The sequence below is a fragment of the Cyphellophora attinorum genome, assembly GCF_001299255.1.
Source record: "Cyphellophora attinorum strain CBS 131958 chromosome Unknown Contig14, whole genome shotgun sequence".
Taxonomy (NCBI): Eukaryota; Fungi; Ascomycota; class Eurotiomycetes; order Chaetothyriales; family Cyphellophoraceae; genus Cyphellophora; species Cyphellophora attinorum.
In genome coordinates this window covers 1-19,567 of record NW_017253242.1, presented here as the reverse complement: position 1 = coordinate 19,567, position 19,567 = coordinate 1, and the positions used below count along the sequence as shown (strand labels likewise).

At 53.7% G+C, this 19,567-nt stretch overlaps 7 protein-coding genes across 7 annotated transcripts; 2 read left to right on the top strand and 5 right to left on the bottom strand.

Annotated features, from left to right (window-relative positions):
• Positions 1-1,131: 1,131 nt before the first annotated feature.
• On the top strand, positions 1,132-2,923 carry AB675_3251 (Feline leukemia virus subgroup C receptor-related protein 1; the record flags this gene model as incomplete). Its single annotated transcript, XM_018143284.1, has 4 exons — positions 1,132-1,874; positions 2,040-2,216; positions 2,310-2,649; positions 2,708-2,923. 4 exons carry the CDS (start codon positions 1,132-1,134, stop codon positions 2,921-2,923), a joined length of 1,476 nt encoding a protein of 491 aa, XP_017999606.1.
• Positions 2,924-4,071: 1,148 nt separating this feature from the next.
• Positions 4,072-4,498, bottom strand: AB675_3250 (uncharacterized protein; the record flags this gene model as incomplete). Its single annotated transcript, XM_018143283.1, has 2 exons — positions 4,072-4,218; positions 4,331-4,498. 2 exons carry the CDS (start codon positions 4,496-4,498, stop codon positions 4,072-4,074), a joined length of 315 nt encoding a protein of 104 aa, XP_017999652.1.
• Positions 4,499-5,745: 1,247 nt separating this feature from the next.
• On the bottom strand, positions 5,746-6,982 carry AB675_3249 (Pyruvate carboxylase; the record flags this gene model as incomplete). Its single annotated transcript, XM_018143281.1, has 3 exons — positions 5,746-5,907; positions 5,961-6,513; positions 6,561-6,982. The coding sequence occupies 3 exons, from the start codon at positions 6,980-6,982 to the stop codon at positions 5,746-5,748; spliced, it is 1,137 nt and encodes a 378-aa protein (XP_017999501.1).
• Positions 6,983-7,115: 133 nt separating this feature from the next.
• AB675_3248 (Pyruvate carboxylase) lies at positions 7,116-9,403 on the bottom strand (the record flags this gene model as incomplete). Its single annotated transcript, XM_018143280.1, has 2 exons — positions 7,116-8,753; positions 8,801-9,403. 2 exons carry the CDS (start codon positions 9,401-9,403, stop codon positions 7,116-7,118), a joined length of 2,241 nt encoding a protein of 746 aa, XP_017999781.1.
• Positions 9,404-10,515: 1,112 nt separating this feature from the next.
• Positions 10,516-15,963, bottom strand: AB675_3247 (putative clathrin heavy chain; the record flags this gene model as incomplete). Its single annotated transcript, XM_018143279.1, has 7 exons — positions 10,516-10,872; positions 10,922-12,868; positions 12,961-12,991; positions 13,083-13,458; positions 13,506-15,774; positions 15,849-15,869; positions 15,922-15,963. The coding sequence occupies 7 exons, from the start codon at positions 15,961-15,963 to the stop codon at positions 10,516-10,518; spliced, it is 5,043 nt and encodes a 1,680-aa protein (XP_017999577.1).
• Positions 15,964-16,874: 911 nt separating this feature from the next.
• AB675_3246 (Uridylate kinase) lies at positions 16,875-17,570 on the top strand (the record flags this gene model as incomplete). The annotated part of the gene is made up of 1 exon (XM_018143278.1): positions 16,875-17,570. The coding sequence occupies one exon, from the start codon at positions 16,875-16,877 to the stop codon at positions 17,568-17,570; it is 696 nt and encodes a 231-aa protein (XP_017999532.1).
• Positions 17,571-18,489: 919 nt separating this feature from the next.
• AB675_3245 (uncharacterized protein) lies at positions 18,490-19,158 on the bottom strand (the record flags this gene model as incomplete). The annotated part of the gene is made up of 1 exon (XM_018143277.1): positions 18,490-19,158. One exon carries the CDS (start codon positions 19,156-19,158, stop codon positions 18,490-18,492), a length of 669 nt encoding a protein of 222 aa, XP_017999663.1.
• Between the last annotated feature and the right edge of the window lie 409 nt (positions 19,159-19,567).

The window sequence follows — 19,567 nt, the reverse complement described above, 5'->3', positions numbered from 1 at the left end:
ATCCTTATACAGCCTGAAGTTTGTGTGCCCTGAATACTATCGCCTGCTATCAAGGCTGGATGTGTCTCGCTTAACACTCTGAGGCTAGCAAGCTCACGATGGTATCCCGTCGCCTGCTTTACGGCCCTACGATACAGATGCGGGTCCGGGGTAGATGTGCACGGGAGGGACGCCATGTCGGTACACCACCATTGCGGCTGGGTGGGCAAAGACTTCAGCTCCAGACTCTGGTCCAAAGTCGCCGTCGACACGCTTTGAAAAGCTATGCGCGTTCCAACACTAAGCTGTCGAAGTCACATTTTGCACACGCGATATCGTTAGAGCGATAGCCTAGAGGATAATGAAATTCGGCAATATTGCAGGGAGGAGTTGTGTCTCCCAGAAATCTGCGGTTCTGACCTGTCATCCGGTCGCTTGGCCGCACAAGGAAAGTCATGCGCTGCTCGCCAAAGCTTCCTAGTGAGATGCCTGGAGAAAGTTTCCGAGTTTTGCAGCGCTCTTGCTCTCATGTTGCACACTTCTTCTCGTTCTGAGTACACGTGCGATCAGAGACGAGAAGCCTGATGGCTCATGGCTCTCAATTGAAAGCCCAGACCATACGATTGCCCACCCCGAGGGATCGACAGACCTTCCACATGGCCTTTTCAACCTTTTGCCGCACACCCTCCCATCACGGCTTGGCAACGCTCAGCCGCTCAGGTTTGCTGACTTTGACATTATTGACTTACTTTAGGGTTCTTGATCAGCTTCAACTCCCAGGGACGCATCCGGCCTTTGGAGGACCTATGCCCTTCCAGGTCCACGCGCATTTTCTTGTATCGCATGCAGCTTCCGAGCGTTCCAAAGGCGATGCTCGCCATCCGGAAGGCTTCCACACTCCACCACAGAACCCATGTTTTTGAGACGTTCCTTCACCATGGCTTTGGGAACGGTCCACACCAAGGACCCTTCCCCAGATGTGATAAGCCTGTCTGCTGTCTGTCGTCTGTTGTCTGTCATGTGATCGGATTTAAAGTAGGTACGGTTCTGTTCATTGTGAAGTGGATGCTGTTCCTCCTCGCCAACTTCTGGGACCGCTTGCATTCCCAAGCGCCTCAAGTCTGAAGTAACAATACTGTCAGACCCGTCGCGATGGTTCATTCACAGATGAGCCCAATCGGCGAGCAAGACGAAACAGACCCCAAGTCGCCCATGATTGCGCTCAATCCCATCTTCTCCCGCGATCAACCCAACACAGATCCCAAATCCCCCATTGTAGAGCTCGCCACCATTCCCCTGAACCAGCTCGGCATTCTATATCGCCCAACCTCAGCACTGGCAGTTACCTACAGAACCTACAAACGCCGCTTCTTCGGCTACGCTCTTCTCTTGCTCCTCTCCCTCCTAGTGAGCTGGTCCTTCACCGCCTTCGCGGTCGTCATCGACATCACAGCCGACTACTTCGACACCACTACCAGCACAATCAACTGGTTCGCCACCATCTGGCTGTTCTGCAACACCATCGCCTGCCCGCCTGCAGCATGGGCCATGCGCGTCAGCGCAAAGCGCTCGCTTGTGTGCGGCGCTGCGCTGATGCTTGCCTCCTCCTGGCTGAAGTATGGCGGCACCAAGATCCACAACATGGGTCTAGCAATGTTCGGCCAGATCCTATCCGGCTTCGCGTCTGCATTCATCTGCAACGTCCCGCCGCTGTACTCCAATGAATGGTTCAGTCCAGAGACCCGCGCCACAGCGACGGCTGTAGGCTGCATGTCCAACGTCGCTGGCGGCGTCATGAGCGCGCTGGTCATGCCAGTCTGGGTGAACGATCTCAGCGACGTTCCCATCACTGTGCTCTGGACGAGTGTAATCACCACCGTGGTTGCGATCCCAGTGTAAGATGCTCTCCCATGGTCAAACTTGTGTCCGGAATCGAGCGTTGCATTGAAGACTGCCCGAGCATATGTCTCGGGTTGACAGAGAAGCTGCTCTCGTTGACCTTACAATCCTGCTTTCTATCATACGCCCTTTTCCCGAGACAAGGCTAATCAGATACGCAGTTTCTTCATCCCCGCTGCACCACCAACGCCTCCCAGCGCAGCCGTTGACGATGAGCAGAAAGAAGTGAGCACTGTCAAAGAAGAGCTCAAGTGGATCGGACGGTCGCCGGAAGCAATGCTGATCATTGTCGCGTTCATGACCGCCTCCGGGCTGTGGAACTCTGGCTCGGCACTATTGTATGAGATCGTGCTACCTTGTGAGCTTTCCTCTTCTTCCCCTTCCCGCACTGAGAACAGCAATTGAACAAACTCCCACAGACGGCTTTACAGCCAGAAAGCAGGGGTAGCAAACGCACTCCTCAACTCCATCGGTCCGCTCACCTCCCTCCTCCTCGGCCCCCTCGCCGACCGCACCCGCCTGCACCTCTGGATCGCCCGGTGTTGCGCTGTCCTCCTCGCCATCTCCGTCATCGTGTTTATCTGGGTCCCGCAATCCCACAACTTGGCATTCCTCTACACCATGACTTCCTTGCTGAGTGTCGCGGTGCTGGGCGTGTGGCCGATCATGCTGGAATTGATGGCCGAGATCGTGTATCCGCGGGGGTGTGAGGTCGCGGTGTGCTGTATGTTTGCTGGGGTTAGTTTTATGGGTGGGGTGTTTACTATCGCTGTGAGTACAACATAATCCGTGCTCTGTTCATCGAAGCAGGCTGACATGTGAATGACAGATGGGCTACATGAAAGATGCAGAAGGCACCCTCCAACACGCGCTCTACCTACAGGCTGCCCTGGGCGTCACCGCAGCCATTCTATACCTCAGTCTCGGTCAATTCGGCCGCAAGGAATTTGTGCGGATGAAAAGGTATGCTGCGGAGAAGGTCCTCGAGCCGGTTGCGGAGGACTCTGAAGCAGACGTGCGTGGTGTGTCTGAGGTCGTAGCTTGATTCAAAAGGGAGGTGGCATGGAAGCCAGATTACGGGTTCTCCGGTGTTCTTTGGAATCTGCGCGTTCAGACTATGGTTCGAATGTAACTTGCTTTCACTGTTCAGTTCAGTGCGGAATCTATACCTCAATTCTGGGGTACCCCGACGACAGCAAAGAAAAAAAATATTCATATGGCAATGAGTCTGTGCTCGCCTCTACTCCACCATCGTAGCTCTACAGGAGGCCCAGAGCGTTACGTACTCTCAGGCCTCTCCTTCCGTTCTGTGCGCCCACTGAAATCGAACGAGAATGGCAATGCTGTTCAAGTCATCCGGCGTGCCCAACGTCATCCAGTCAACCGGTCTCACTCCGCTCTTGCTAAAGCCGGTAGACCACGGGTCGCGCCTGCCGGAATGGCTTCAAGCAGGGGAAGCAGTAGTCGCGATCGAGACCGCGACCGCCCTCGACGCGAAATGGAAGGGGTGAGAGGCATCGTGCCTGCTCCAACAAATCTACCTGAGGATGTATGGAAGGTGGCACGTGCCGGGTCGGGTTGCACCTTCTCGGTGGGGATGCCAGTCAACCGGTTTTCGCACAGCCTTAGCGAAGCCGGCTGATGTTGACTTGTACTTGTTGTAATTGACTTCACCTCGGACGAAAGACCTTAAGAATTCTCTTGTGATAGCAGAGGATTTCTCAGAGACTAAATCAGGTTCAACCCTGCTTAGTCCGGTTCCAGCTCGGTGCAGCTCAGGCCTACATTTTTGAATCCAGATCGTTCAACGACATTCAAGTCGACTGACCTCCATAGCCATAACGACGAGAACATGGTCGCTTGAGTGCTCGCATAGATAGTGAATATATTCGTTTCGTTAAAGAGAAGATGGCAGTGCACTGAATCAGAAATATTCCCTCTCCTGTACAATGCTGCTGGTTGCCAAAGATGAGCCTCAATCTCGTTTCCAGGCGCGAGTCTCGGTGTTCTGGTTTCTTCAGCCAACCGCGTCCGACAACATATCCGTCCACGCAGGCCAAGGAACTAGCCAACCCCTCGCACCCAAAGGTTGGACCGTTATGTAAAGCCCTCTCCTTTCTCCCTAAACAACTCAAAGCCCAAGCAACGCGGTCTTCAAGTTGTGGTTCGTGATATCACCATAACTCACGCACCTCACTTCTTCGTAAAGTCATGCCACATGCCACCCAAGATTCCGCCACCTCCAACCTTCTGCTCATGATATCCTGCTCTCTTCTCGTCCTGACTATTGCGCTTGTAGGCGTTTAAGCCTGCAAATTTCTCTGCGCCGGCTGCCGATGACTATGATTGGTCCGGTCAATATGCTGTCATTTCTGTCTGTACGCTCGTAGAGCAGGCTCGCATGACACGAAAGAGACGATAGCAGGAAACGAAGAGGGTAGGAAGCACTCACACGTCTCCGCCCGGCAATCCCAGCGCTGACGGCACCAGCAGCCTCGGACACACTAGCAGGCTTCTGGGTGGCGGGCTTGGATTCCTCCTTGGGTGGGGAACCTGACTGGGAGCCCTGGGACGAGGTGCTGTTTGAGCGGGGCTTGTAGTTGTACTGTTTCATGAACATTTTGGTGGTTGTCTTAGGTAATCTGGTGGGAGGTGCTTGAAATTGGTTTCAGTGGTGGGTTGGTGGCTGTATGGTGGTAGATCGGAGTCAGATGGTTGGTCGAGTACTTTGTCACTGGTCTGGTAGGTGCGTCGTGAGGATTCCTGTATGCTTAGGACGTCGAGGGCGTTTGGTGCGATGGTGCGATGGTGTGATGGTGTTAGAGATAACAAAGAGTATTCGACAGTCGCAGGCTGTGTTATAACAAACGAACACAACTATTGCACGTGCTTGTTTGTCGGTGGTCGTGCTGTGTGATAGGTGTATGCAGTGATCGCCCACCAAACTCGATGACGTCTGTGGTGTCCAAGCGCGGTACAATGACAGATCGGAGACAAGATTTGAAGATCGACGGGCCAACTCTGGGTGGTCTGACTGATTGAGTTTCTGTCAGTTCAACGGTCGAATGATAGATTGTCTTTGATCTGGATCTGATCAAGGGCTGATAGTGTTAGAGATAGTGGAAAGGACGACAGTGATGAAGGTAGGGCGAAGCGAGGCGAAGCAATTGTCTCGATGCGAAGGCCACTGTATATGCGTGTACGCTCTTTACAAAGCACGGTCGAGACTGCCCCACCATTCGATCGAGCAATCGACCAGACCTACCCATGTCTGAGTACGCAGTGCTTCCTGCACTTCCGGATGGGTAGCAAGTTCCTGCCATGTTGCTTACAATGCCTACCTCAGTTGCTCTGCTGAACCTGACCCTCCAATCCGATGCAGTAAGCAACAGCTCCTGCCGCTGGAGGCCACCCAGTGCTGCCTGCAACCCAGTAGAATTTCGTCACTTTGCAGGAGCTGCCACAAGGAAAGCTCGAGGGAAGCTGCCGAGCAAAAGGCGCTGCAAGCACGCATCACCACTCGCGCAAGAGACGTCGTCGAGAAAAGTGGACCACATGCCTAGTCCACTGCACCCCGCGCTCAGCTTTTAGTGCTTCGAAACGACGATCAGCAGGCATGCCATTGGTGGTCCTGTTAGCCTGGAGTCCTCCAAGACCGTCAAGCATCACATGCTTTTTCTCAGATCCAGGAACATAATGTAATGAGAATGCCATACCAACTAATGACCTGCTTTGGCCTTGTGAAAGGCGTCCTATGGATAGCTAACCTGATAGCAATGACCAATACAGTACCACCCCAGGATCATTGTTTTCCCAGTCCTTGCTCGTTTTCGGGGTATAATTTTAGGAGCGCGTGTTGCAGGAGCCTCAGGACTTCGCAATCTTGCAGATCAGATCCGATCCAGCCACTGAATCGCCCTCCTTGACCTTCAGGTCGCTCACCTTGCCTGAGTGAGAAGCACTGACGACCATCTCCATCTTCATGGCGCTCAGGACCGCAATTGGGTCTCCCTTTTTGACTTCAGAACCCTAATTTCACCTGTTAGCAAGAACATGCATCGGGAAGAACTAGGTATACGTACCTCCTTCGCCCTCACTTCAACCACAACACCGGCCATGGGCGCTCCAATTTGACTGCTGTCGCCAGGATCAGCCTTTGGCCGGCTAGTGCTCTCGACTGACGCATTCTTGTCGTCGACCGAGACCACTCGGACTTCGCCGTTAAGTTCGTAGAAGACCTCTCGTTGACCTGTCTCATCTGATAGAGGGCCAACAGCCAGCATCTTCAGGATGAGGACCTTGCCCTGCTCGAGCTCGATGTGGAACTCTTCACCGATCTCAGGCTTGTTGAGGAAGAATTTCGTGGGAAGCACTGAGAGGTCGCCGTACGTGGCGATGAACTTCTGGTAGTCCTCGAAGACCTTCTGGAACATGATATACGAAGCAACGTCGGTCTCGCTAGTCGACTTGTATTTTTCCTTGATCTCCTTGCGGACCTTCTCGAAGTCGATGGGATCGAGGTAGAGGCCGGGTCGCTTGTCGAATTTCCGGCGGTCACGGAGAGCCTTTGATCGAAGCGGCTCGGGGTAACCAAACGATGGCTGTCCAATTTCACCAGCAAGGAACTCGTAGACACTGTAATCAAGTTAGCTTTGTTAATAAAGCTCGTTCGAAGGACTTACGATCCGGGGAAATCAAGCTCGCCGGCCTTGTCCACGACTTGTTCAGGACTCAACTTGTTGGAGACCATGAATTGAGCAAGATCACCAACGACCTTGCTGGTCGGCGTGACTTTGACGATGTCTCCGAGGAGCATGTTTGCTTGTTCGTACGCTTTCTTGGTCTCAAGCCATTGTGCGCCAAGTCCTAGCGTGGTAGCTTGGAAGATGAGGTTCGTAAGTTGACCTCCGGGAATCTCGTGCTCGTAGACAGTTGGGTCGGGTCCAAGCAGATGGGCCTCGAAGGGCGAGTAGACCAGACGAAGCTGGCTCCAGTAGGTGTCTAAACTGCGAACATTGGCAGAGTTCAAGCCAGTGTCGAGTTCACCGCCGTTCAGAGATGCGATGATTGCATTGATCGACGGCTGACTTGTCATTCCAGACATGCTGTCGGAGGCAGCATCGACAACATCCGCACCTGCTTCGGCGCAAGCGACCATAGAGGCCACACCTGTTCCAGCCGAGTCGTGTGTATGAACGTGGATAGCAGATCAGGATACTTTTTCCGGATAGCCCCGATCAGGATCTTCGCGGCAGGAGCTTCAGAACACCAGCCATATCCTTGACACCGAGAATGTGAATACCAAGATTCACGATCTTCTCAATGAGATCCATGTAGTACTCGAGGTTGTACTTCTTGCCTGGAATAAGCATGTCACCGGAATAGCAAACGGTGCCCTCCACAACACCGCCAGCCTCCTTCACAGCCTTGATACCGACCTCAAGCTGATCGATGTCGTTCAGAGCATCAAAGATTCTGAAGATATCCATACCGCACTTCTTCGCCTGCTTGCAGAAGTGGTAGATGGCATTGTCGGGCAATGACTTGTACGCCACACCATTGGCACCTCGAAGCAGCATCTGGAAGGGGATGTTTGGCACAAGCTTCCGCATCTTCTTAAGACGGTCCCACGGATCCTCGTACAAGAAGCGCATGGCGACGTCAAAGGTGGCACCGCCCCAACACTCGAGAGCGAATGCATTGCTGAGAGCGTAGCTGGTTTCCTTAGCAATGTTGCATAGGTCGACTGTGCGGACACGAGTGGCCAGTAGCGACTGGTGAGCGTCTCTCCAAGTTGTGTCCATGATCAGACAGCCCTTGTTGGCACGAACAGCCTTTGCGAGTCCCTCTGGGCCGTCCTTGTCGAGAACCTGCTTCCACCCGACCTGGCATGGCTTCGAGAGATCGACCTCGGTCTTGCCATCCTCCTGCATGATCTTAGGATAGATGATGTCACCCTTGAACTTCGACTCGCCAATTTGGCCAGCAATGCTGGATCCATTGACTGCAACGTCGCCAAGGTACTGAAGCAGCTTCTGAGCTCTGTTCTGCGATCCGATCAGCTTGAACAGCTCAGGAGTATCGTCGATGAAGGTCGTCCAGCAACTGCCCTCGATGAAGGTCGGATGGGTAAGGAGCGATGTCAAGAACGGGATGTTTGTCTTGACGCCTCGGATGCGGAATTCGACCAGCGCTCGGAGCATTTTCCTCCGAACGATCTCGTAGGTGGAGCCATGGCATGAGCATTTGACCAACATGGAATCGTAGTGGGGAGTGATGATCGCGCCAGAGAAGCCATTGCCACCATCAAGACGAACACCGTTACCACCTGCAGATCGGTACACCTCAATCTTGCCAGTATCAGGCTGGAAGCCCTGCGCAGGATCTTCTGTGGTGATGCGGCACTGAATGGCGAAGCCGCGAGTAGAAATGCGGTCCTGCGTCAAACCAAGCTGCGCGAGCGTAGCACCTGCAGCGATCTGGATCTGAGCAGCGACAATGTCAATACCAGTGATCTCCTCAGTGATCGTGTGCTCGACCTGAATACGTGGGTTGATCTCGATGAAGTAATGTCGGTTCTGTTGGTCGACCAAGAACTCAGCAGTGCCTGCGTTGCGATAGTTGGCGGTCTTCGCGAGCCTGACAGCGTCGTTGAGAATGGCATCGCGGGTTTCGACCGGTAGATCCTTCGCTGGCGCAAGCTCGACAACCTTCTGGTGACGTCTCTGAACAGAGCAGTCACGCTCGTACAGGTGAACGATGTTGCCATGGTTGTCACCCAGAAGCTGCACCTCGATATGTTTGGGCTTGTCGAGGAAGCGCTCCACGAAGACAGTGCCGTTGCCGAAAGCCGACTTGGCCTCGGAGGTGGCACGCTCGAAGGAGTCCTTCAAACTTTCTTGCTCGCGGACCACACGCATACCACGGCCACCACCACCGAACGCAGCTTGATGATGATTGGAAAGCCATACTTGTCTGTGAAGCTCTTCACGTCCTCGTACTTCTCAACAGGGCCGTCAGTACCGGGAACGCAGGGCACGTCGGCTTTTGCGGCAAGGTTCCTGGCGGACACCTTGTCACCGAGCTCCTCGATAGTCTTCCAGCTGGGCCCGACGAAGATGATGCCAGCCTCTTCGACCTTGCGAGCGAACTCAGAGTTCTCAGACAGAAACCCATAGCCAGGATGGATCAACTCCACCCCATGGGCCACTGCAATCTTGATAATCTCGTCGCCGGCAAGGTATGCTCCGATAGGAGTGTATTGACCTCTCGTACCGATCATGTATGCTTCGTCCGCCTTTTGCCTGTGCATACCAAGCCTATCCTCATAGCTGTAAACAGCAACAGTCTGGAGGGATAGTTCGTGGGCGGTACGGAAGATACGAATGGGGATCTCGCCTCGATTGGCAACGAGAATCTTGTTCAACTGCATTATAGTTGAATTGGCCCTCAGCCGGTTGTGAATGGAGTCCTCGAGACGTCCGCCCTTCTCGAGCGGCGTGATCGTGCCATCTTGTGCAGCCATGTTGGCGTTGTTTACGTTGGAGAGTGCTGCAATGCTTCCAAGGGAGGGCCGGCAAGCTCGACAGAGCTCTAAGGACGTTCCTTCTTGCACTGAGTGGTGAAGCAGACTGGCTAAAGTTGTTGTGAAAGAGTGAAAGGGCCAACGGAGCACTGTCCGCAAGCTTCAAATAGCAGTGCAGATAAGTTTACCCAAAATATGATGTTGAGGCTGCAGATGCGGGACTGCGGGACCTCGAGACTCGTTCGGGTGAGCGACCTCGGGGATCCGAGGTAAGGCGTGGGGTTTTTGTGCTACCAACAGCGGCAGCTCTGAGCTGGTGGGGGTTAAGAGAAAGAAAGATAGATACTGCACGTGAAAACTGTGATGCTTTCGTTATACGACGTTGCTCGTGAGTAAGAAGGGAGGAGCTGAAGGTGCTCGAAAACAGCTCAACACTGCTGTACCTGCCAATACTGATGACGCAGTAAGAGCTTCATCTGAGGAAGGTGAAGCTCTGGTACATGCCCAGAGCTGTGGTCGGCGGGGCAGCCACGCCGCTTATCTGTTTCGTGGTGATCATCCTCTACTGATAAGTCACTCGAATCGATACCATGTTGACCTACGTGCAGCTGCAGACCATCGCGTACTTTGCATTTCTGGTCTGCTTGACTAATGAGTCAGCCGCTGACTATTGCGACAACGTAATTCGAGCTATTCAGAACAGACAAGCTCCAAGGAGCACTCTGTTATGAAATCTGAGTACATGGATATTTTGAAGACGAGGCTCGTGCCTGGCGCCCCACGCCCCGAGTGATCTGCATGATTTATCGGGCTCCCGGAGAAAGCTCATCCATGCTCAAATAGCTCCCTGTCAAGCATCAAAACCTTCGATTGTGCATCCCATCTTGCCGTCGTACTTATCTCCCCTGAAAGTGCTTGAAAGAATCTCTTTCATATTACTGGTATCATCGACTTTTACATCCGGATACCTGTGCGTCGTGCACAAAGTCCGGGTCTGCTATCCAGCAGGCAGACCATTTCCGAATCTGCCCGCAATCGCAGCTCGGGAGAGGATGTCAACCCCGGCTTTCGGACATTCCCCGACATTTCACCATGATGCCTTCTCCATCGCATCAGAACGCTCGGGGGAATCCGGTCGGCTGAGGAGTGATGCCATTAGTCTGACCATACGGAGCAGGCGACGGTGATGGGTTGACGGGTCCTTGGGTCAGCATTAGCCGACCACCGAGGATGGGAGTGTTGTCATCGTCCTTCTTCTGGCTGGCTTCCCGGGCCTTGCGCTCCTCGTTGTCTTTGCGTAGCTGTTCGATTGTGGCCGATTGTTGACTCATGTAGCTAATCATGAATGGCATGGTGTAGTCATTGAGACCATGTCGCCAAGAGATTTCCATGACGGTGTGCATTGGGATGAGATCGTAGCAGGCGTAGAGCATGCCAACGTAGCATTCCCGGCTGCCAATATCGACGAACTGTAGCCTAGTTAGTGATTGATGAGCAGATAGAGGTAAGAAAACTCACGTAGCGCAGAAGCTCCTCGACGACATCGGTCTTGCCTGAAATAGCAGCGGTCTCGATGGCGTCCTTGAACAGCTTGTCTTGCTTCGACAGAGCAATTGACTTTTCCCATCGCTTGTTCTTGCGGTAGATTTGTGCAGCAATCTGGCGGAAGAAGACGAGTTCGTGCTTCTCCAGCCGCTGAGCAAGTCTCATCGCATCGTAATTGTCGTAATTCTCAACTGAGTCGCGCAACGTCTTGTAGTCTTCCTCCTCAATAAGCAGCTCATGGATGGCGTCATTCACGGAGCGCTTGTTCTGGTTCTGCACGTTCAGGAGGAACGGCTTGATGAAGGGAATGTTGTCGCTCTGGGTGAAGATCTTGACAACACGATTGACATCTATCCGCGGAGTCAGAGCTTGAAGGAGGTCGGTCAGCAGAAGTGGTTGCTCCTGCAGGTAGTGGTTGATGGCACGATAGTAGATCTCCAGGTTGGCGACCTTGACGATGATGTCCTTGAAGGAGTGGTGCTCCCATGCATCAGCAGCACGCTCCATCATAGCCAGAGCAGCGTTGTCCCATTCGTCGTAGTGGCAGTAGAGGAAGATAAGCTCTGGCCATAGGTGAGCTTCTTCACAAGCCCGGATCATGCGGGGGATCGCAATGCGAGACCAGAATAGCTTGAGGTGCTCCATCACTCGATCAGGGTGGTGCTTGCTGAGCTCGATGCCCAGCTGAGTGAACATGCCCATGTGTGCACGCTCGAGGCCAAGACCTGCTTCAAGGAGAGAGATGAGCTCCTCGAAGTAGCCGTTGTTCTCATATTGCTTGACCAGGTCTGCAAGCTCCTCTGCATGAACGATGAGATTCAGACCGCAGATCTGGGCCAGGCGGAACTCCTTCTTGTCAACGCACACATTGTTGACTTCTCGCCAGACCTTGACACTGTTAGCGCGACGGGCGCAATCCACAGCTGATTGATATTCCTCCAGGTGGACAAGGGTAGTGGCGAGCTTGGCCCAGTTGGAAATGCTGGAGAAGAAGATCTTAGCGGCTTGGTGATAACCCTCCTCAAAAGCTTTGTCGCCAGATGCCTCCACATCAGCAACATTGGCTGCGCGCAAGAAGTCTTCCAATTCGGGTAGCTGGTCGAGACGAGCGTAGCTGAACGCCAATGCTGTATCAATGGCAGGTTCGCGTTGGGTCTTCCGGGCCATCTTAAGGTATTTGATGAGGTCTTCATCCTTCCCTGCACTTGAGGCGGTCTCGATCACCTCGTTGTAGTTGCTCGGATCCTGGGCTTTGATGTATGACTCAATCGAGTCGCTGACCCGTAGACCGTCAAGCTGAGCTTTGGCGACCTTGCTCCAGACTTCGGGAACGTCCACTTCCTCGGCATAATCATAGGCCCTATCCAGGCTGACAATGTGATCAACGAGTACGCCAGCGGCCTCCACGTGATTGCCGGTCTTTTTCCGAATGGCGAGGGCTTCCTCAAAGAGACCTTGAGAAATGCAGAGATCTGTGATTTCGTCGACCGAAAATTGGTCAAGTCTGTTGATGTAGTCCATCAGACGAGCCTTGTCACTCTTAGCAGCAGTCAGCATAAGAAGGTTCTGCAAGCTGCCATTCTCGCTGAATGGTGACGGCTCAAGGATGATCTTCTCGAGCAGCTCAATGAGCTCGGCAGGAAGATCGGCATCGACGAAGGCCTTGACAGCGATTGACACCTTGTCTGGCTCAGTGGACTCTGGAACTGCAGTCGAGATGATTTGATCGACGACCGAGCGACGATAGTCATTCTTGTCGTCGAGAACAAAGGCATAGACTTCGGGATCGGCTCGCTCGAGAAGGTAGCGAGCAAGAGCTCTGAACATGCCATTCTCCTGCGTCAGCGTGATCAACTCCACGTCGTGCTGGCCTTTGCGGTATGCGATGTATGCCAAGTTAGGGTCTCGCTTCTCGCAGTACTAGTGCACCTGTTAGAATCATTGTGCATAGGGGGAGAACTAGGACCGAGCGACTGATGTCTCGCTCGGCTCAAGTGTTGCGGAATACGTACCTTGCCAATGGCAAGAGTGTCAAACAGATCACTGTAGATGGCGTTAGTCATGATATATATCACAGGGAACCTGGACCAGGAGAACAGAGTCCTCCTGGCAAGGGTGGTTTGGAGATACGTACTCCTTCTTGAGAAATGACTCCGGATCGTTGTTGGTGTCAATGTAGACCTTCGCGACTCCGTTGTGCACCGCTGGATCTTGACTGCCAGACTGCAGGGCGCCCTCCAGGAAAGGCAGCAGGACCTTCAAACGGTTCTGAGTCTCTACCTCACTGACGAGCTCGTCCATAGGCACAGCTGCAGGATCGACAGACCGCAGTAAGTTCTGAATGACACTTTCTTCGCAGTCGAGTGCCAAAAGGGCGCCGATGACCTGAGGCGCTCTTGACGGGTTGACCTGCTGAACGTACACTTCGATACTCTTAAACTGCTGATTTCGGTAGAGGTAATTGACCAAGTCCTTCACGAATCCAAATCGGTCGCAGACGATGATCAGAGCTGCTTCTTGTTAGCCGGCATCATTGAAAGGGGAGGCATTTGCTTACGAAGCTGTTCACTGAGCCTAGCTTCTATGAGGTAGTTCTTGACTCGCTCAGGGTTATAGTGGCTGTTGTCGCGGCAAATTCTCTCGACCTCCTGCATCTGTTGCATAGTAACGGCGGCCTCGATGTATTTGAAGACGACATCGGGATCCTCGCTGAGGTTGACAATGCTGCCAAGGAAGTAGTAGAGGCCTTCAGCAGTGCGGTGCTTCTCCAGGAGTGCAACAATGCGGTCGGCTCCTAAGAGCTCTGAGTACTTCGTGGCGACCTGAAGGACTGCCTGGAGATTCTGGCGGATGTTGACCTTGAGCATCTCGTCCATCGAGTCAAGTGACTGATCGACCGACAGTCTGCTGAAGTATTGTTGGAGAAACTCGGGAGTCAGCTTGTCGGTCTGCACGATGATCCGCTTGATGATCGTAGGGTCGTCAGTGTTCTCCAAAGCTCTCTGTAATAGACCCGCTTGCTCGCAGAGTTGTGCAATGCGTGCCTTGTCGTAATGTGTGAACATCTGGTTGCCAAGGATGGCATCGGCCACTTGAGGAGCGTTGAGGAGGTTCATCTCCAGTAGGCGAGTCTGAAGTTGTCCTTGATCTTCACGATTGTCCTTGAGAGCGTCGAGAAGGAAAGCAGTAGCTTGTTGAACCATGTTCTGCGACATGAAGATGTCGACGACGCGACCGACATCAACAATGGGACCGCCCTCAGTGTTTGCCAGCTGTGTAGCGAACTCGGCACCCTTGTCGGGATTAGTGCGGACGATGTGCTGCAGGAGCTGCACAAAGTCAGGCTGATACCCGGACTGAGCTGAGTATGGCAGGATCTCCTCGAAGCGTCCAGTCTCGGCAAGGGCAGCGACAGTCTTAGCCGGTGCATTAGCTCCGCGATAGATTTCCAGAGCAGCATTGATGTCATGTAGACGAACGATGTCACCAAGCTCTTCTGAGTATTCGAGCTTTCCTTCGCCCATCCATTTGGTGAGGAGTTGCCCACGGTTCTGCGCCAGTACAGGCTTGACGAGTTCCACAGTCTCATATCGGTTCAGCTTGCCCTTGTCAAGCAACATGCCGAAGTATTGAAGGATGACTGACATCTGGCCGCCCTGGACTTGGACATTCTTGAAGCGATTGATGGTCTCGGGCGTCCGCAGGAAGCCACGGGGAGAATTGGCAGCGAACTTCGCAGCATCTTGATAGTTGCCACTGTTGAAGGCATTCTCGAATTGTTGTTGGTACAGGTTATCCGCACCCGCAAGCCCAGCTCTTGCTGCCAATTTAACGGCGAGTTCGGTGTGCGCAGGATCTTGGAGGAGGAATGGGATGACTGAGTTCTCGTCGAGGCTGACTGACAGGACAGCGCCTTTGCGGTTGATGGCGACAAGACCGGTCGAATCGGCGTCTGGCGCGGTGACGAAGACGGTCTCGCTCGAGATGCGGTTCACGAAGATGCAGGTACCAGTCTCGAGGTCGTACAGGTGGATGAAACCGTACTTGGTGACCATATAGATGATGGAATATTTTGACGAGACCTGCATGGCGACAGGGAAGTCGTTGCCGGCTTCCTCGGGGAAGTAGACATCGACCGCTCTCTTGGTGAATCTAGGACCGGTCTGGCTGGCGTCGATCTCGACGATATGCAGCTTCGCGCTTGTTGGACCATTTCGGACGGAGAAGGTGAACAGCTTGTATGGCTCTGAGTTACCTTCGGCTTGGAAGGTAGCGAAGGCAGCAGCATGCGCTTCGATGTTCTGAGAGACTCCGCGTGCTTGCGAATGAAGCTGCAGAGCACCTGCGACGCGACCCTCTCTCTGCGAAATACCAATAATAGCCATCCACTGCTCATCAGCGCTAACACGATAGTTGATGATCTGGTTGCCAGCCAAATTGGCATTCCGCTTGAACATCTCCTTGGGTGCATCTTGTGTTGGATCGAAGATGTTCCAGTGATAGACGGTGCTGTCGGTGACTAGACCAAGACTCGTCTCGCTGAACCACTTCCAGAAGACAACATCCTCGTTCATCGTTGTGGATTTCAGCTTGGCTTTGCTAGCCAGATCGTAGACCTGGATGGTTCTGCCTTGAGCCTTGAGAGCGAGGATGTCGCGCTTCCAGTGCATGATGGCACTGTCGGCGGTGATTGATCTCTTGACGATCTCATTGTTCTTGAGGTTGACTATTATTACTTGCGGCTTCTCATCGTCGCTCAACTTTTGCCGTACGCAAACAAAGGAATCGGATTCTAATGTACAGGTGTTGAAGCCGATAGACTGTGGCTAGAAATAAATGTTAGAGGCCTAGTAAACAGTAGCGGATGCGCAGGCTGCGCTCCAGAGGCCGCAATACTTACAGAGATGCCCTTGTCGCCCAGCTATGAACATGTCAGTCGGTCCTCTCGATGATGGAAGCGGTGCGATACATACCTGAGCCAGTTCCGAGAACTGGATAGGCAGCTGTCTAGCCATGTTGTGTTGCGCGCGCTCCCTCCCCTTGCGCTAACATGCACGAGTCTCAGACCGCAGCAATCAAAAGTACAAGACGGGTCTGCTCCAAATGAGGGTCGAAGGGTCCTGGCAACGAAGGAATGAAGAAGAATTCAAACGCAGCAGGATGGATGGTGTGAAGTAAGGCAGTAGGAATTGCAGATGGGATGGGATGCGCAGCTCCTGAAGCGAAGCATCTCGACGAACTCCAAATCATCAGCAGCCAACAATATTGCCAAGCCCGGAGAGCCGCATTGAGTAGGTCAACCGGTCGGTCCCAGGCTATGACTATCCATACTAAGCGTCTTTACTGTCTAAAGCTGTTCGCTCCTAGGCTAGGGAGGGCGCTGAAAGTCTGGTATACATTGACTGGCCGAGTAGGTGAACTTGAATGAGCCTCACTTCAGAGTCACTTCGTAGAAAAGATCTGTTGTAGACCTTCTGCCCAGGGAGGGCGCTGTAGTATAGTTGCTGTCAAGCACTAAGTCCAAAGACGTCACTCTGCATCAGCTTCATTCTATTTCCTGAATGTGCAAGTGCTTTATCTAGAAAACAGTCCAGGGAGGCCTCTGTTCATAAAATCACAAAATTGCAAGTAATGCTGCATCGCCCACTGCTAGCCCAAGTCCGCCACTATTCGGCTAAGCCAGCTAAACGCACCGACGAGATCAAGTTCTTCCCGCTGCTCGCCATCTTCTGTCTCGGCACCGGCGTATACGTGTACATGGTCAAGCAGCGCGCCGCCCTACCCCAGCAAGAGATCTCCGGCGAGACAAGGAAGAACGGTCGCTACCAGCGCAACGCTTAAGTCCCGGACGTCTAGTAACTAGCTATCGAGAATCACTCCTCGGGCGGGCACTGTAGGACAAAAAGGACGAAAGCAAACTGATATCATGCCGCCCGTCGACCCAACAGCCGGCACAAACCCAACCCTCCAACCCGACCTTCCCCTCGGCTCAACCAACCTCACGCCCACCTTTGACCCCAAAGAAGTCACCGTCGTCTACATCCTCGGCGGCCCCGGCTCCGGCAAAGGCACACAATCAGTCCACCTGGTCCAGGACTACGGCTTCACCCACCTTTCCGCCGGCGACCTCCTCAGAGAAGAGCAAGACCGAGAGGGAAGCGAATATGGCGACCTGATCAAGAAATACATCAAAGACGGCGCCATTGTGCCCATGGAGGTCACCGTAAAGCTACTTGAGAACGCCATGAAGGCCAAGATCGACGAGAATAAATCTGGCAAGCCGCGTTTCCTGATCGACGGCTTCCCGCGCAAAATGGACCAGGCGATGTATTTCGAGCAAGCGGTGTGTCCATCGACTTGCACGCTGTTCCTCGACTGTCCGGAGGACGTCATGCGAAAGCGGCTGCTCAATCGGGGCAAGACCAGCGGGAGAGCAGACGATAACGAGGAGAGCATCGTGAAGCGCTTCCGGACGTTCGTCGAGACCAGTATGCCTGTTGTGGAGCACTTCAAGGAAGAGAATCGGGTTGTCTACGCGAACGCTGACGGCGAAGAGGGCCAGGTCTACGAGGAGGTCGTCAAGGGCCTAGGCGAGAAGGGCATCCATCCGACACGACACTAGGAGCGGACCAAGGTCAAGAAGATGGCCAGAGGCCGCCTGACAGGAATCGTGCGAATCGCAAAGTTCTTACGCGCGGTCGCCAAGGGAGCCGTGGCTATACCTGAGGTACCTAAGGTACCTGTGGTGGGCAGCGTCGCGAAGAATGTCCCGGTGGCAGGTGGTGTGCTGTGATCAGGTACAGGGAGGACTCTGTTCGTACATAGTGCAGGGACGATTGCATTGGTAAATATTCATCCTCAGACAAACCACGCTCCATCCTCACTGCCACAGCGCCCTCCCTGGCACGGTTTCCATGATGGATTTGTTGCTACGAAGTGACGCTCAAGTGACGCTCGTCTCAAAACGGTGAATTGATCTGCGAAACATTTCTGGACGTTCAGCGCCCTCCCTGGCCAGATTGTCATTATCGATCTGTTGCTACAAAGTGACGCTCGATTGACGCCCTTGTGACGCACGTCTCAAGCCTGCCGCTTTGATCGGCGAGACAGGTTCGTACCTACAGCACCTTCCCTGGCGTACCTTTCGAAAGTGAACGATCACTATTGACTAATGCTCAAGTGAGGCTGATTCCAAAGATCTGCCAGTCTAATAAGACCGCTCATTTCGACAGCGCCCTCCCTGGTCCAGAGTTCCATGATGGATCTATCCTACCAAGTCCCGCTCAACTGACGCTTGAGGTAGGCTCGTTTGAAGCGTGATGATCTGGTCTGCAAGATTTCTGGACTTTCAGCCGCCCTCCCTGGCTAGTAAAATCATGGAAACAGCGAAACACAACACTGTGTCAAAATTTCACACAGCGGCCTACTTGGCCAATTTCTTGATGTTGATTTCCAGACATCAGTATCCTACCTCTGAAGATAACCCTATCAATTCACATGCAGTCCAGGTCGAGTCCATTGGTACATACATCCTTAGACAACTACGTCTCATCCTCACTGCCACTCAAACTACTATCCTCTTCTCCATTGAATCCACCAAATTCGTCGACCTCGTTGTCCTGAAAATCATCGTCCTCCTGCGGCGGCAGCATCACAAAGGCCCTTAAACACGTGATCCGATCGCCTGTGTCGTGGGTGCCCACCAATGTGCCAATCTGTTTGACATCCGCCTTGCTTGAGCCCTGAGCCAGCTGCTCGGCATCTACGTACCATACGCGTACCGCACCATCGCTGCTTGCTGTGACCACCACCGCTGAGACCGAACCATCTTCTGTATCGAGGGCAAGGACTTCGAAATCTTTGACTCTGCCGCTGACGCCTGCGGCGCGTCCGCCGATCTGCCATACTGCTCGCGCAAGTGGGAGGTTGTTGTCGTCGGGTGCGTCCTGTGTGGTGGTCGGATCGAAGAACACCACTCGTCCGTCTTCCGTGCTGATTGCTATGACTTCTTTCGTGCCGAACAGGCCCCACCAGAGTTGATGGATCTTGCTTGGGGGTGTGGCTATGATCCTACACCTCGCTTTGCTGTCTTCTCCGAAGACCACCGCACCCCTCTCAAACGCCACCACAAAGTCGCTACCGCTCGGAGACCATCTCACCCTCCTTCCCTCCCCGGTACTATGCTTCGTTTCTTTCACCCCCTCCAGCATCTTCCGCTCAAACTGCAGCACCCCCGCCTTTCTTCCCGTAACCAGATTCCACAATCTCAAACACCTCTCCCCCCGTCCCACACTCAACATCACCTTCCCACTCCCATGCACCCCAAAATCATTGACCCCAGCACTTACCACTCCCACCGCATTCGTGTCCCCGCTCGGCTGTCCCACCGCTTTCGGCCTCGGCACTTGATACTGCTCACAGTCGCGGATCCCGCACCCTCGACACACTTATCGCATTGTCCTCCCCTGCACTCAACAACTTGCCGCGGCTAGGGAAGTGGACGGCGGTGATATTGGAGGCGTGCGAGAGGAGGGCAGCCGAGTTCGCGGTTGGCGCGGGTTCTCGACTACCTTAGAGCCGCCGAGAGCAGGGAGGGCTGGGCCAGGTGGGGGTGGGCGG